This window comes from Pavona decussata, unplaced genomic scaffold, assembly GCF_977016875.1.
Source record: "Pavona decussata unplaced genomic scaffold, jaPavDecu1.1 SCAFFOLD_125, whole genome shotgun sequence".
Taxonomy (NCBI): Eukaryota; Metazoa; Cnidaria; class Anthozoa; order Scleractinia; family Agariciidae; genus Pavona; species Pavona decussata.
This window is the reverse complement of record NW_028145539.1, coordinates 940,743-958,538: the sequence shown is the minus strand read 5'-3', so window position 1 is coordinate 958,538 and position 17,796 is coordinate 940,743. Positions and strand designations below refer to the sequence as shown.

Here is a 17,796-nt window from a genome sequence, read left to right as displayed (position 1 = left end):
GGCGCGGCCATGTTAGATACGTCACTACCTTGTGATTGTTCGTGGCGGCGCGGAGGCCTCCAAATATTTAACATCTCCCATATTTGAGCTTAGAATTGTTGATCTTTAATACAGTCTGGATGATTGGGAAACTGTGGATTTGAACTGTTTATATGCTACGTTACATTCCAGGAAAAGGTAATCGTAATTATTTCGTCAGCTGTAAATTATAAATGCGCCCTTTCAGTCCCTTTGGAAGCCCGAAGGAGACCTTTGTTACTTAAAACTATGTTTTTCATTAATGATGTCTGTATTGTACAGACAGCGTCGCAAACATCAGCATTTTAAATCTGCCAAATAATTATTGTTCCCTTCAGTTATAGTGTGCTTGGTTTCATTCCACGAGGCGTTGGAATGCAGGAACAAACCGTCTACAAGTGGTAAAGATTCTTGACTTTGCGTGGTTACTACAAATCTGTCATGTCCGCTCCGGTAAGGAATCACGTTTTATGACAACATAGCGACTGTGAAATGTTTCAGAAACTTAATCCCTCTTAATATAATATATAGAAGTAACCAGGGAATTCATTTCTTTGACCTAACGAGGAGTTTAACTGGTTTACACAGTACGTAGTCAGTAGTTAAAAGACAACACAAATGAAATCAGTGGGATATTAATTGGGTCATATTGATCGTGGAGCCACATATGAATCACACTAGCGAGTCGGTCCATAGGTATTTTGGAGATGATAGTACCATCTTTGAAATGGGTGAGAGGCAAAACGTTTAGCTTAAGCGTGGGGCATAGCACAGTTGTAAAAAGAATGCTACTGTACTCGGTCTACTGTTGTAAAAAATTGTTTTTGTTTCAGTAGAACCCAAGCTATGATGTTATGTTATTTGTTGCCATTTTTGAGATGCGTTATTCCCAAGAACATGTAGCTTTATGGTAATACAAAACAGGCTGACTGTACATTTACTGAATGGCATGTACCAAAACCCAAAACGGCGAAATGAGATGAAACCACTGAAAGAAACAAAGTGAAATGACTGAAAAAAAGGAAAACACCGGAACAAAATGTAATACAGTAAAATGTCTAAAAAAAACTGCTGGGGCCGAAGCTCTCCCACAGCGCTAAGATGAAGGTTCTTTTTTTTTGTCACCTCTCAAGTTGTGACAACATGATAGAAAAAGTACGGTGCAATCCCGATTTCTCGAACCTCCAGGGGACACGCAAATTGGTTTGAGAAATCGGGAGTTTGAGAAATCAAAGGTGGCATCAAATTATGCTTAATTGGCCAGGTATTGTTCGATAATGAGTGAGTGATCAAATTGTTACAAAAATACATCCTTTTTAATGTAGATCTTGACCTTTACAGTATTTACAAACAAAAGGTACTTAAAAAAATGAAAACTGGAAAAAACATGATAACACATGTCATGTAGAGTCTGTATATAGCACTCACTCAATTTAGCTGAAATAATTTTAATAACTCGTTGCCTCTTTGCAACCAAGAAACTCTGGTCTATGATTTGAGAAATGTTCCTGGTACTTTTGCGCGGATTATCGAGGTGCGCATCATCAGCAAAAAAGCTGAATGTGTCAAGCATGCTGATTGCATGGCGCAATTCACACTGTGTTGGTGGTTTTGGCAGCTCGTCTACAATCACAATCTCATCCTCGTCCATTCCTTCTTCTTCCTCTTCATTTGCATCTGCTGAGTGGTTAGTATATCCTCATTGGTTAGGGGATCAGCTTCAAAAGTAGCCGCATCATCATATTCCACAACAATGCCAGCTGTTACATTCTTTGGTGCAAGTTCAGGCGCTCATTCCGTTAGTTATTGATTTCTTCCGCCAAAGTCTTGAATGGATCGCCGTCATCAGAAAGTGAGCTTTCTTGGGACTGATGTGAGATGCCTACTGCTCTGAAGCAGTTTTTGATGGTGCCTAGCGTAACTTTGTCCCATGATGCAATAAGCACATCCATAGAAACAAGGATGCTGATATTTGGGATTGGTCTATTGTTCTCAATTGCAGTTATGTACATTTGTGCAGCTTTTGATCTGTAATGAGCTTTGACTACAACAACAACAACAATAATTTACTTTATAAATTCAGATTGCATAAGTGGCTTGCCCCGCAAATAGCCACAAAGCTAGTCGAGGCGGGACAAGACGAGCACGAGAACATAATGGAAAAAAGAGCTCTTATTACGCCCTGGTCCATGGGTTGGGTCCTGGATGTGGTACTAGGGGGCAGAAACACTAAATTAATAGCTTTAAGATCCTTTACATGTGGGTGAGCTGGACAGTTGTCCACAATTAGTACAATTTTTGTGCCTTCTCTTTCAAACTTGCTGTCCAGCTCTCTAATCCACTCCTCAAAAAGGACGCTATCGATCCAGCTTTTTTTGTGCTCTATATCTGCATGGAACATTTCGCAATCCAGAGAAACACTGAGGTTTGGCCGACTTTCCAATCACAAACATAGGAATTTTTTTGCCTAATGCATCATCAGCAGCCATTCCCGTCAACCAAATTTTACTAAGTTTCCCTCCCACACATTTCTCAGACTTAAGGTGGAGTGACTTCTTAGGGAAGGACTGATAGAATAGCCAGAATCATCAGCATTATAAATGTCAGCCAGGTTGTAGCTTGACAGAATAGTTGGCAAGGTAGTTTGCTCCAACGATGCAGTCATCTCAGGTGTGCATGAACTGGCCTCTCTGGCAATAGCCTGGCTTGAACTTAACTTTTGAAGATAATAGTCAAATGGCTAGTACATGGTCAAGATTCACTAGCCGTAAATGTGTTTCTACTAGTCTAGGCACGTGTACAGCACAAAACAGTCACCTTCATTTATTAAACAAACATGAGGAAATTTAATACTGCTGTTGCTATCAACCGTGATAAATTATACAACATAAAATGCATTGTACATTGCTCATGTTTAAAATACAATTCGTTATTCCACTGAAGTGAACAAAACAGAACCCAACTGTACAGTACTTCTTCGGTGCAGTGTGACATCTGGCTGCAAATAGCAGCTGTTTGGTCATGATGCCTAGTATCCTAGTTGTTCAGTATGAAGATTGAGATGTGCTGCTTCCGGAATCATCGCTTCCTCTCTTGAGAGTGGGAGTTTTAGTTAGTTGTTCAGATGATTCAGCTGCTTTTGATGACAGAAATGCTCTGATATCCATAACAAGAGCAATCATGCGTGGCGATCGTAGATTTGCATTTTAAGATGGCGGACAAGCATTTTTTATAGCATTGCATCATGGGTATATGGCTTGGTCCCATCTTTCCCCGATCAAGCAAAATCAATATGGCGGCGAATAAACACAAACTTGTATACGAAATAAAGAATTATTTTTCGAATATAGAATTATTTTTCTTTCTTTAATTCATGCCAGTTTTTGAAATGAAAAAATGATGAAAATGTATGAAGACTTAAGTTATTTATGGCTAGCAAATGAGGAAAATCCACTAGCCAAAATTCAAAATCTACTGGTATTTGGCTAGTAGACCACCGGCAAGTTCGAGCCCTGAATAGTTTTGAACGTTATACCATGTCCCGTTTTCCATTGGTCAAGCCACCCCTCAGATCCCTTGAAGTCAGCTATTTAACAATTATCCTGCGAAATCGCGCGGAATATCGCCTGGTGTTTTAGGCTAAAATCAGGTGATATTCCGCAAGATTGAGCAGGATAATTGTTTTATTATTCAACAACATGATAACAAAGCACAGGGTTAAAGCAGAAAAACTGGAGGCGATCTTTATTCGCAAAAAAAATAAACTAGTAACATTTTCCCCCCTTTAGGTTCTTTGTCTTAAAGTTTTTTCCCTTTGTGACAGCATTGATAATCTTCTCCTTGTTTTTTAACCATGTGGATATTGTATTCAGAGCCACATTACATTTTGAAGCCACTTCTTTCTTAAACAAGCCATTTTCAATTTCTTTAAGGGCTTTGTATTTCTCATGCAAAGACTTTGTGGAGACCTCGCGTTTTGGTAGCTGTGACATTGCTAAGATTTCGTGTAAAACTTGAAGTTAAATCGCATCAGGAAAGTACATTTAGCACAGCCAATTGAAATTGTAAACCAAGTTACATGTAGTGCATCTAAAGAACAAAGGTCAACTTTTGTTAAAAGTGTCAAAGTAAACACTGTAGACAACCGGAAGGCATGTTTGCTGTTCCTTTTATCAGTTCTCAACCAAGCGACAGTACTGACAGCACTGGCATGGCTACTCATCGTGAAAGAACCAATTCATTGAAATGGACTCATACATCAAAGGACCAAAGCAGTCATTGTACCTTTCGGACTGATGACAGATTTGTGGCTTGCTTGTTGTGTGATTAAAATGGGAGAAACAGCTTATTGGGAAGTGTCAATTTGTTTAAAGGTGTGAATGCAATATCCAGACTAAGTGGTTTCAAAATTTTCGCAGGTTTGAGTTCTGTAATCCGAAGCAGTCATTGTACCTGATGACAGATTTGTGACTTGCTTGTTGTGTGATTAAAATGCGAGAAAACAGCTTATCCGGAAGTGTCAATTTGTTTAAAGGCGTGAATGTAATTGACATCTGCACTAAGTGGTTTCAAAATTTTCGCAGGTTCTAGTTATCGAGGGTCAATTTGTCACACGGGAGTCCAAGTTGGTTCGAGTTATCGAGAGTTTCGAGAAATCGAATATTCGAGAAATTGTGGGTGGAATTATAGAGCTTGAGTGAAGCAAATCCAAGGAAAACAAGGTTTGGTTCGAGAGGAGGTTCTGGAAACCGAGGGTTTGAGAAATCGGGATTCCACGGTACTCCACGTTAGTATACAGTTGCTTCGACAAAGGTTGTCCAAAAAAGTGCAAAAACATATGCGACAATGGCAAAAGGTAGCCTGGGAAATACCCAATAAATTTCAATAAAAGCTCAGAATCTATAATGCCTTGTACAGCAAAGACTTGAGATGGCGGGCAATAGCCAATATGGATTCTGAGCTTTTATTGAAATTTTTTGGATATTTCTCAGACTGCCTTTTGGCATTGTCGCATATGCTTTTATGCTTTTTTGGACAACAATTGTCAAAACAGCTGTATACACCACACAAGTGAACAGCGCTTTACACACGCCAGGAATTACAGCAAAGCTTCACTGATAACAAGCTGTCCTTGATCATTATCAAAAAACATTCAAGAGGCCCTGTAAAATAGATACAGCCCTTCTAACTTTGTATTCAAGGCTACGCTTCTCAAAGGCCTCCGAGGTAGAACAATTTCTTCTAACTCTGGTAGCTACTCCACAAGGTATGGCTTTGGAGCAATGAGCGGGATGGGCACTATTACATAACAAATAAATGTGATTATCTGTGGGCTTGGAATATATATCCGTTTGAATATAGCCATCAACAAGGCTGAGCGTGAGATCCAAAACATCGAGTGATGTGGGAGAATGTACGAGTGTGAATTTGATATTGGGATAAAGGGAGTTGATATATTGTGTGAATTTGAGTAATTTAGCGTGTCATTGCTCCAAAGCCATACCTTATGGAGTAGCTACCAGAGTTAGAAGAAATTGTTCTACCTCGGAGGCCTTTGAGAAGCGTAGCCTTGAATACCAAAGTTATCTAATTAACAGAGGTTATAATCCTTCCCAAGTTAAACAACAATTTGAGAAAGTCAAATCCATTCCTAGGGAGAATTTACTTGTTCCCAGTTCAAAGCAATCTAAAAAGGTCTTTCCGCTAGTTTTATATTTTAATCCTTCTTTACCCAGCATTGGGAAAATTCTGCATTCCCATCGGCATCTCATTGACAATTCACTTTCCCTATCCAATTTCTTCCCCAAGGGATCCATCATTCCCTCATTTAGAAGAACCAAAAACATACAAGAAATTCTGGCACAACCTCGCCGCACCAATCTCGATCACTCGGAGAGACAAGGTTGCTTTAAATGTAAAGGGAAATGCGACCTCTGTAAGAATTTTTTAGTAGAATCAGATCATTTTTCTAGCGCTAGTACAGGCAGGAGCTATCCTATCAGACAACAACTTCATTGTAAATCTAAGAACGTTATATATTTGATCACTTGTCACAAATGTAATGTCCAGTATGTCGGTTCTACAACCAACGAGTTTAAAGTTAGATTTCGGAACCACAAATCAGCCATGAGCACAAAGAAGAACACTTGTGAAGTTGCGGTACACTTTAACAAAGAAACTCATGTTCTGTCTGATTTTGGTTTCGTTATTATCGAACAAATTTGCAATTTCAGTGATCACAATAGCCTTGACAACCGCCTGCTTACAAGAGAAGCTTTTTGGAGTGCTCAACTTTCCACCCTTCAACCTCACGGGTTGAAAAAAAGATCAGAGTTCAACTCTAGGAATAGAATTAGATACAATTAACACCTTGTTTTTATCACCCACAAGCGTTCTTCCTTTTGACTTGATGACAAAGGTGTTTAGCTTTTTTAGATATTTCTTTGAATCAATCGTTCAAAGGCTCAATCAGGGATTTTGCTACAAGGCTGAGAGTAGACCGCACAATGCTGGAATTCAGGGGCTGATAATTAGGATTTTGTTATTAACCATTCAGTGGCCTTTCTTTTCGGATCCTGTTATGACCATTTGCATTGTGAGTTCGAAAGCGCCTTGTTCAAAGGCTTTGATTTGGAATTTTGTTACGACATAATATATATATTTTTTTCTCCATTAATTCTACTTCTTTTTATTGTGTAATACCCTAGAGGCGTAGTGCCTATATTTTACATTATTAATTTTATTGTTATTTCAATCGTATTCAAATTTTTACCCTATATAAGACTTAGTCATGGAGATTTTTTTATTCCAAGTATTTTTAATCCTAACTAACACTTCTGAAGAAGCCTGAATAGGCGAAACGTCAAATAAAGTGTGTTGAACATATATATATATATACCTGAATTTTTGAAAAGATGGCTCCAGAAATATTGCCTTATGTTAGTTTCTCTTGTGAGATTTTACTTATTTATTTATTTATTTACTTATTTTGCATTTTTTATTCTAAGTCAATAAGAAAAAAATATAAAGGGTCATCAGCAGATATTTATAAAATCAAAATATTTTTCGCTCCCCCCCCCTCCCTTCCTCCTTCCCTCCCTCCCTGTTTTGCTAACCTAGCCCCACTCTCTCTCAAACGTCTTTTAACCGCGCAACGATTTGGCTTTGAATTCGGCGCGCGCTCTGAGATCAGAACTAAGTCATTAGACCTAGCGTTTCGTTTGGCTTCCTGAAGCAAAGTTTTCCTGAGGACATCATTAAGTCTAATGAGGGAAAAAGTCTTACGAGTGCAGCGTCCTGCCTCGTCTAATATGCTCCCTATTTAGTTCTTTTTTTCAGCTAAACGAGTAACTTTCAGTTACTCGGGTGTGAACTGTAAAGAGTAGTATGTTGTGTGCTTCTGTCATTTACTCTCCTTTTCCGTAGCCAATCAAAGCCAAGCATAACTAATTAGACAATGCCTTTATGTACAAAGGCCAATCATAGACAAGTACACAGATCCTGTTACCCTTTAGGGGTCTAGAACAAGGATTTTGGCACTTATTCGCAAATGGTTGTTACTGGGGCTTATAGACCGTCTGCGGCGTAGGCTAGTGAGTGACTGAAGTCATGGAAATTTAAGTCCAGTGTTTTAGTAATATAGTTTACTAGCTGTTTTTGTGTTGCATATTCAACTGTATTAAAACTGTATTTGTTAATTTGTTTAGGCCATTCTTGCCAAGGCACTGTTTGACAACTTAGCAGATGCTCCTGATGAATTAAGCTTCAGAAAGGGTGATGTCATCACTGTGCTTGAACAAGATGTGGATGGACTAATTGGCTGGTGGTTATGTTCATTACATGGTAGACAAGGAATTGCTCCTGGAAATCGTTTGCAACAGATTAAGAGAAGGTCAGATGAACAGACCCCACCTGAAGCTTCATCACAATCTGGCGAGGTTTTTACCTTTGAGGATATTGATTACGATGTCCCCAGATCCCAGGAGGCAGGTGTAGATTATGCCGTGCCAAGAGGAATCACAAGTCCTGATTATGATGTACCCAATGTTAGCAGACCAGATGGGAGTGAGAACCTTGGAGAAGTTTATGACCTTCCTGAGAATTCTTTGCTCAGAAGTGAAATCAATACCAAACAGTATTTAGTTGAAAAGGCTCTAGACAACTATGACCAATCTGCTGAAGTGTATGATGTACCCACATCACTTCTTGATGACAGCTTTTGTCAAGAGATCTATGACATCCCTTCTAAGGAGCAGGGTGATGTGGATTCAACTGATTCTAATCACAATGTAGAAGCAAGTGTTCATCAAATTTCTCCTATCCAGTGTCAAGGAACGTTAAGTGACAAAGGTGAAAGTAAACAACTTTCAGGAGTCCTTGGTGGGCCTGAGATATATTCAGAAATTTATGATGTTTTGTCCACATCAGGTGATGAGGATATAAAAAAAGACCAGTTTGAAACAACTCCGCAAAGCATGAGTGTTACAACAGACATACCACAAGGAAACAGGAACAGTGCAGAATTGCATGAAGCAAAAATGCCCGCAGATGTTCCGTCTACAGGCTTGTCAGTTAAACGTCAGTCATCAAGTAGCACAGACAGTACAAAGACAGATGATGATGACTATGTCGACTACCAAGACATATATGGTGATGGAAGGGAGAAAGATGTCAGTTTGTATGATGTTCCTATTCAGGTAGGTCATGTTTGGTACTCTCACTAGCCAGATGATTCTTGCTCAATCTGATGCATTATAAGTTTGGTTCATTCTGATCTTACTCTGCTTGTGAAATACCGGTAATATGACTTTAAATTGTTGGAAATACCATTTAATTTCAAACTTCCTTTGAAAAAATGAAAATCTTACAATGTATCAGAGAAAACAGGATTTTATTATATCCCCTATTTTCACCTTACATGTACCTGTAATGGCATCAAAACCATTCCATCAAACTTTGGTTGGAAAAAGTAAGACAGACAAAACTAGTAGATTGGTCAAATTAATCCATCCACAACAACAGCTTTACTTTTACTGTATTCTTTGATTTGTACATGGTACATTGATACACTGGACTGGCTCACAAATAACCAAGCTAATCTAGGCAGAACAAATTGTTACTTTAATGCTAACAATAATTATCATTGCTTACTTACTAAGGATTGCTACTTACATACTAATTATAAATAAGGATTTTTGCTTACTGCTAAATACACAACTATCGTTTGTTACTTACTTTAGATTTAACTTTTAAAATTATTTGAGATATATTGATATAGGAATTTTCTCTCTTTAAAATTTCATTAAGTGTAGTGCTGAGTGTGGGGGACAAAACAGACTTTTCGACTCGACCAAACACAACCATTTAATGATTTGGCAGCCAACTAATTACAAATGTACGCCATGCAGTCTGTAGCTCAACAGCATGGCACAACATGATGCTTCAGTTCGGTTCGGTAAAACTAGACAAATAGAATACACTAATAAGTGAAGGTGCCAAAAAGTAAAAATTGAAAATAAAAACAATACTTACAAGTTCTGTGCGCATACGAGATGAAAACAACAGCAAAAACTAAACTTCCAACTGCAGAAAACTTGACAACTAAAGTACAATTCTCATAACATGTGGAAAATCAGGACATGTGACTAGCGACGGGTGGATCAACGCTCAAACCCCTAACTTGTCCCCAAAAATCGAAGAGTTTTCAGTTAGAATAGGCTAATTGTCCTGAACACTGAGCTATAGGAGCCGAGTTATGAACATAGAATTAAATAACCAAACAAGACATAACAACAGGAAAATAAACAACTATTATTTTTAATTAATGGCCAATTTGTCAATTTCCAATCCAACCATTTCAGGTGTTTTGTTGTGCAGATCCTATAGGATAACAACATCTGGCAAAAAAAAAAAAAACAAAAAAAAAACAGGTGACAGTTATAAGGTCGAATCAATATATTTTCACCGCTGTCCTTCCTCCACTTCCCAACAGACTGTCTCTGACATCACTGAGATCAGGGCAGGTAAACGAGCCGTCCACTCTTAATGCAATGTGTGATACAGAGTAGGAATGGCATAAGCGCTCTTTCCGCCCTTCAGGTTTGTGTAATGGCTGGATAAAGTTTCTCTTTGACAAACCAGAAATCTAGTTCCCTTAGTTTTCAGCTACTAGACAGTGTAACAACTTAACATGTGTGTATGACTTTGTATTTTAGTCAATCTTTTGCATCTTAAGTAAATAGTTGGTTAAATTTGTGGGATTTGAACAGTGTCAAATGGCTGTACTTCCTACTAATCGTGACCGAGTAGTGTTTTGCAAGCAAGATGAACTGTTATCAAGAACACATCAGACACTGAAATGTAGGCGTTGCATTACAGTGGTCCTCAATGTGAGTAAACAATTGACTTGACACAATTAAAAGGTTAAATATCCAAACAGGGGGAGGAAAACTTACCCGTCCTCTTCGTCGATGAAAATCTTCTGTGTCAACAAGATCAAAAACATGACATCCATTATACAATGATCCATAATTACGACATTAGTTGTAAGCATCATCTTGGATTCAAATTTCAAAGCTACATGTATAACCTTGATTCCATGTTCCCAACCTCTCTCTGCATTATAGAAAAATAAAGAAAATGGTTCAATTGCCACATAACATTTATTTGCAAGCAAGTAATGTATTTAATAATAAAGTTAAAGCTAGCCATCTACAACAATTAATCTGTTTAATATTTTCCCATCCTTTTAGCAAAATAAAATAAAAAATCCTAAGCCATTGCTATTTATCTCTCAACAATATTATTTAAGTGTGGCTTTAGTTGTCATCAATCTACAAACAGTTTAATCATTCACATGGCAATGGAATCAACCCTTCAAGTTTGTGTTCCCAATGCGTTAAAGGGGAAGTATCGTGAGGATTTTTATCTTTTGTTAAAAATGTTGAAATAAGACCTTCAATTAGCTGCCAAATAATTCTAGAATGACCAGAGGAAAGAAATCAACTCAATTCCTGAAAGTAACAACTTGTGATCTGTTCTAGCACATTTTGGAAACAAAAATGTGAGAACTTGAAAAACATTAGCTAACATTTTTCAGGTTTCAATCCATAGGTTTCCGTACCGGCCTACTCTGTCTCTGACCAGAGGCACTATAAATCAACAGTTTTATTGCACTGGGGTGATAATTTTTAACAAACTTGACAATTATTTTGTTGTTTCTGCTGACAGACAAACATTTTTGGGTTTTGAAATGACAGCAAGTTTGCGTGATACTTCCCCTTTAAGTAAATGCATGTTAAATGAATCGGAATAACTGTATGAGACATATATTTGAACTGTGGGTAAACAATCAAATGGAAGAAAGACCCTTACAACAACAATAACTTTATTTGTGTCAAAGTACTATAGCATACCTGCTAATTGGAGACACAGTAAGTACCATTTGAAAGAAATATTAAGTATAATAAAATTCTAGGATACTAATACAAAAAAAACAAAAAAACAACGCTATTCTATTAAAAATACTCCTTGTCTCTACAAACTGCAGAGAAAACAGTCAGGTCCACATTCATTTCTGATTAAGTTTGAGAGATTCATTTGTCTTACTAATTTCTTAAACTGACTCAGGGTGCTAGACTTCTTGTCCCCCAAGGTAGGTGGCGCCATAGTGTACTTAATGGAATGCTTTCCGTACGTTACAGTCTTAAAGCGTGGTATGATGAATTCTGAGTTCCTAAGGCTATTAATATTGGGTGGTTTGTAGATTAAAAAGATCTGATATGTATGTGGACCAGATGCCATGTTTAACTTTAAACATAAAAATAGCTATATTTTGAAGTCTTTGATTATTTAAAGTCACAAGCTTAGCCTTGCAGTTGTTTACCCATATTTTAAATTAAGTACTGTAGGTATGAAAAGAAAATCTGAGAAACACTGATTCAGGCTAGAACAGGATTTGAACCTTTGACGGTCCATATTCCCATATTTCTATTCATCCTTCATGGGTATCAACAACAAACTCACAATATGACCAGTTGGCTTGATAGCTCAGTTGGCAGAGCACTGCATCGGTATTGTAGATATCTTGGGTTAGAATACCATTCAAGCCTGAATCAGTTTTTTCAGGCCTTCTTTTCCCAACTGCTTATTAAGTTGTGTAAACAACTGCAAAGGTCTATCTTCTATTTAAATGCATTTTGTTATGTTTTCCTTGGTTGAAAGGAGCTTTTTACAATAACTGTCCAAATTCCCACGCGCTGATTGGCTCATAGCTATTGTCTATAAGAGTACAGACAATAAAAATGACGTCAGATGTAACGCGCGCTCTCTGAACGAAAAAAATAGCCAATTCCGCTCGTACTTTTTCCATGTTATTGTAAAAAACAAATTGACGGCAGTTTTCTATGGTCTATACTCTTATAGACCATAAAATGATGCCATAAAATGTCCAAAACTTGGCAGTGAAACCACTCGCCTGCGGCTCGTGGTTCCACTTGAGTTTTGAACATTTTTTGACGTCATTTTATGGTCTATAAGAGTATAGACCATAGAAAACTGCCGTCGATTTGTTAAGTAGTTTTCTTTAATTATTTTTCTGATCACCTTTTATTTTATTAAAGCCTCAACCTAAATGTCATGTTATATCTGGAAATATGCACTTATGTCCAGAAATGCACCTAACCCTAAATTATAAAACATGTAAATCAGACCTGTTTGTCGTTTTCATATTACTCCATGTTTGACAGAATTATTTGTGTTTTAGTAAGAATTAAGGTTAGGAGACACCTCGTGATGTCTATCATACAGTTCATGATTCTCATTAGTGTGCATTTCTGGACATGTCTCAAAAGATGATAAAATGTAATAAAGAGTAGCTTGGAACTAATGTATCAGAGGATTTGAGTCACTACCGGTCAGCTTTTTTTCTAGCTGAATTTGCATTATTTTAGACTTTTGCGTGATAGAGAAAAGTGTGTCTGCTTTATCCAAGCTCAGTTCGCTCACAAACGAGCAGAGATGAAAATAATTACTATTTTTTGACTGAGGAAGAATCAATGTAAAGAAAGATTCACAGCTACAGGTGTATGTAAATGTCTGTGCAGTGAGAAGCTGAAAAGTGTAAAATTTTGAGTTCTCGCCTGGTGAAATCCGAGCTTCCAATAGGGTGATTGTTTTTCGTGGTTTTCTGTCGTTATATGGAATATTTTAAAAAAACTAACCTTATATCCTTCATTTACTTACCTAGGCCTTCAAACTGACAAAGTATGAGTGAAATCGATTTTTTGACCGTGGTCACAATTTCTTTGACTTTCAGTGACATTTACTCTTAATGTGTTGTAAACAAGTATTGGTGCCTCTTTCTAACATGGCCCAGGATACTAACTGCGTGTGGTTTCCAAGTCATGGAGTTTTTGAACACTACACATACACACTATATACTTACACACAGTGTCAAACTTTCTACAGTTCTAGTGTTCTTACACATGAACAGCTAATTTCCGTGTTGAAAAACTAAGAGATTATAAAACTTAAGGATGCTAATCATCAACAATAAGAATACATGCCTTCGGAAAATGTAAAATTCAAAATGAAAAACAATATATTAAATAAAAGGGGGAAATCTTCATCAAACGCACAGATTCAGACTTAAATTACTATCACGCTGTCTATGCCTTTGAGGAACTTAGTTTTGGAAACATTTAGAACAAGATAAATTTTTATTGTCCTCCAACCATTCAGTTAAATACTGAAGATCTTAATTAATGTTAAGTTATGTCAGGATGGGTCGTTTCTAAAAAGTGTCCTGAAAACTGGCATTACTTGAAAAATTTGACAAAATGCACAGTTAAAGTCTTCAACCTCGTTCCCAGGGTCTCCCCTCTTCACGTCCCAGGGAGCAAAAGAACTAAAGGAGAACTAAGGGAAGAAACTTGAAAGGAGTCGGGCCAATGTCTAACTGTTCTGAAAGGTCATTCTGCAGCAACTACGCGCGCTGCTAACAGAGCGTTTCTTTCTGGAAAATCTTTTAGCATAATTGGTATTTAGCCTCGTTGGTTTGTTTACATCCCCTTTTCTCTCGGGACGTAAACAAACCAACGATGCGAAATACTAGAGACGTGAACGACCACGCACATGCTAAAAGATTTGCCAGAAAGAAACGCTCTGTTAGTAGGGTTGCAGCAACAAACAATACACAGGAAATAGCAGAACACTTTTGGAAGGAGGATGTACGGTATAACAACATGTATACGGTAAATTTTTCACGGATCTTTCAAATTATGAACAAAGAAAACCCTTTCGAAATACCGTAATCATTGCAAAACAATAACGAAATAACCTTTGTTCCAGTTGATGGCGTTAAAGTGAAATTTAGTCTGCGGCTACAATGGCTCCGAGATACATTTCTGGTCACGTTTGATTCTTTCCTGGCCGTCAAATGTGGTGCAGAGGACGACTCCTTGATGCACCGCTTGACCTTAATGCCTGACTTTCAGAGATCGTGGACTTGACGACTCTAAGACTAGATGTGGCAAAAATTCACTTTGTGAAAGTGCGTCGCCGTAAAGCTCCTCAGCTACCACCAGAAGTAGTTGATTCCGTTTGCTGTAAAGATTTCGCCAATGACTTGTATCTCCAACTGATTTACAACATCGATAGCAGCTCACATTCACAGATTCACTCGCTCTATATACCTCTTTAGGGGTTTGTGAATGACCACTTGACATGACCTTTGAAACACACGCGAATCGCAAGTTGACTTGACTGGGGCATGTTTTCCCATCTCCAGTACACTTAGTACAGGCAAACTGACACTCAACCCCCCTCTCTCTGGCTATTTATTTGTAATCTCCCAGATTCTGGGAGACACGTGACCAGCCCCAACCAGGGTCTCCCCTCTCTCGCTCCCTGGGACGTGAAGAGGAGAGACCCTGGGAACGAGGTTTTCTAGTCTTTCTTTTGACAGATGTGCTTGACCATTTTGAATAAACGATTGTACGAAGGTGCAAGTGATTGTGTATCCCTATGCAAATTGCATTATTGTATGTCTCTAATACGCCATGTCATACCATGCAATTGATTTTCTATTGGTGTTAATGATTAACCTTTGCGTGAGATTGAAAGTGTATTTGTTATCTTTGATTGTCCAAAGGTGCAAATATTGTTCATCCGTTGATGCTGTTGAATGTTAATACATATGCAAATAGTGTTATTGAAAGTTTGTTCGTGTAAATGAAGTTCATGGAAGTGCTAATGAACTTTTTTTTGCTGTCGAGTTTTGACTGTTGACGTAAATGAATGTACATTTTGCGTAAATGAACAGTAAAAGGTGTATTTCAAATGTTGGGTAAAAGGAGGGGCTTTACTTATGGGGGGAAGTCCTTACACAGGGATTTACAGTACTTGAAATGCCAATTGCTGTTTGCAATGACAAAAATTCAAGTCAGTGCATTTTTATCGAAATGGTGGCAATCATACAGTTTACTTTCACTCAGGTTGAATGCTTTAATCCTGATGAGTTACTATGTAAGTTCATGAGCAAGATGTATGTAACGACAGCCTTCCTCATTGAACATTTTTACTCCAAGCCATTTGTAGATGACAACCTTCCTGAAAATTTGTTTGATGTATAAGGTACCACATTCAATGCAAGCTTTGCTGTGGCTCAGTTTTGTGTATAATGGATGCTCTATAGTGTAATGCCAGAAGTAATCCGAAGCATTTTCTCTCCTTATTTTGCAGCCTATTTCACTGGATCATGGCCAAAATGTTGATGTAGGTCCTACTGCAAAAAGAACCCAAGTAAGCATCTTACAGCGTATTAACATGTCTGCTGTTAAAGAATTCAAATTGGATCCATCTGCAGCTCTTCAACGCTTAACAAAGCTAGAACAGGCAGTAAATGTAACAATTAACAAACTCTTGAGCTTTGTTACTTCTTCCTGGAGGACTCCAAGTGTTCTCCAACCCCAGTTGGCTGACATAAGAGATATTGCTGGTAAGGCCAAAGTGGCCTTGAGACTGTTGACAGAATTTGGCCTCAGTTCCCTTGTCAATGCAAGGAATCTGCCAAGCCAAGAACTCAGTGGCATGCTAAGCAGAGCAATAGAGCCATTACTGGAGACATACTACTCAGTGAAATTAGCACTCCAAAGACTTGATGAGCAGGACTGGAAGGTAGCATTGGATAAAGCAAACAACATGCATGATGATCTTGATCTAATCATGGTCCACATTCGGCCTGTTCCTGAGAATACACAAAAGTTGGCAGCAGTTATTCGTACTGCAGCAGCTACATTGTACACCAGGAAAAACAAAGAAGGCCCAGCCTTACGAAAAACAAGGTCATCAAATAAAGTTGAGGAGGGTAAAACATTTAAAACAAAACGGAACAAACCTGAAGAAGAGTCTGAACACTCAGATGAAGAGTCAGTTAAACTCATCAAAGCTGCTGTAAAAGATGCTGTTGATACAAATTTCAAACTCAGATGCAATGATGGAAAGTGGAGTCCCTCTACTGTACGCCGTGTTTGTGGAATGGACACACCTAAGAGGAATAGCACTGGCCATAATGGTGGGTTTGAGGAAAACATGGCACCAAACCTACCATCACGTTTACAGGCAAGTAAAAATAAACTAAAAGACGCCAGCTTTGGAGAAGAGTCAAAATCCCCACCAGCTCCTCCACAGCGGAAAGACAGTGGTGAAAAATGCCATCATTTAAGGCAGAAAAGCCTTGAGAAGTCTCCGGTTGAGACATCAGCACCACCTCCAAAGCCAAAGTTGGACAGAAAAAACACATCAAGAAAAAGTTACAAGATTCCTTTGTTTTCTGACCAAAACCGTGATAAAGGGGACATTCTAAGGAGAGACCACAAAAAATCAGTGTCAGAGCCACCAACAACAGCTCGAAGGAAATGCAATTCAGATCCTACACAGTTGCATGATCACAAGACTAAGGAAGAAGAGCAGACATTGATCCAATCTTCAGAGAAACAGACGAAAGTGACATTGATGAAACAAAACTCAGTTCACATCTCAGATTCTGATTTACCTCAGAGTTTAAGGCAGTCAAATGAATTGCAATCATCAGACCTCATTTTTGTCAATTTGGCTGACAAAGAACTGCACCACCGTCCCCTTTCAAACTTGATTAAAAATGATGGTGCCTCTAATGGAGTCATGGTGTCTCTGAATGATCGTGAACTCTTAGAATTCTATAAGTATGAGATTGATGCACAATTATTTGTGTTAAGCGAGGCCATCAAAGGCTTCTTTGCTGTTGTTGATGCAAGTGAAAGCCCCAAGGTGTTTGTCTCCAACAGCAAGTTCATTGTGTTGAGTGCTCATAAGTTTGTGTACATTGGTGATACTCTAAGCAAGAAAATCAAGCATAGTGATTTAAGGAGTCAAGTTACAGGTGTAACAAACAAACTGTCAAACTGTATCAAGAGTCTAGTGAGTGCAACAAAGTCTGCTGCATTACAGTATCCATCATCAAATGCCATGAGGGAGATGAGTGATGCCGCAGTTTTAGTCAACAATGTTGCTGTTGAGTTGTACCAGATTGTAAAGAAAACCACAAAGACGTAATAGGACAACTAGCACAGTCACAAGTGGATGTTGTGATCAGAACACCAAATATTATTAACTGTTGTCAATGAGAAAAAACATATTTGTTTATGCAGTGGAACCCTGTAGAAACTAATTAATCAATTAGTCGGAAATGTTCAGTTTCTTTAGTTAGTTACAGTATTAAATTTCACGTCATCTTTCTTC

General features: G+C 38.1%; 1 protein-coding gene across 1 annotated transcript; it reads left to right on the top strand.

The window, feature by feature from the left end:
* The first annotated feature begins 23 nt into the window (after positions 1–23).
* Positions 24–17,796, top strand: LOC146469295 (enhancer of filamentation 1-like). Its single transcript, XM_085123558.1, has 4 exons — positions 24–177; positions 357–471; positions 7,725–8,714; positions 15,760–17,796. Exons 2-4 carry the CDS (start codon positions 460–462, stop codon positions 17,608–17,610), a joined length of 2,853 nt encoding a protein of 950 aa, XP_084979684.1. The 5' UTR covers positions 24–177; positions 357–459; the 3' UTR covers positions 17,611–17,796.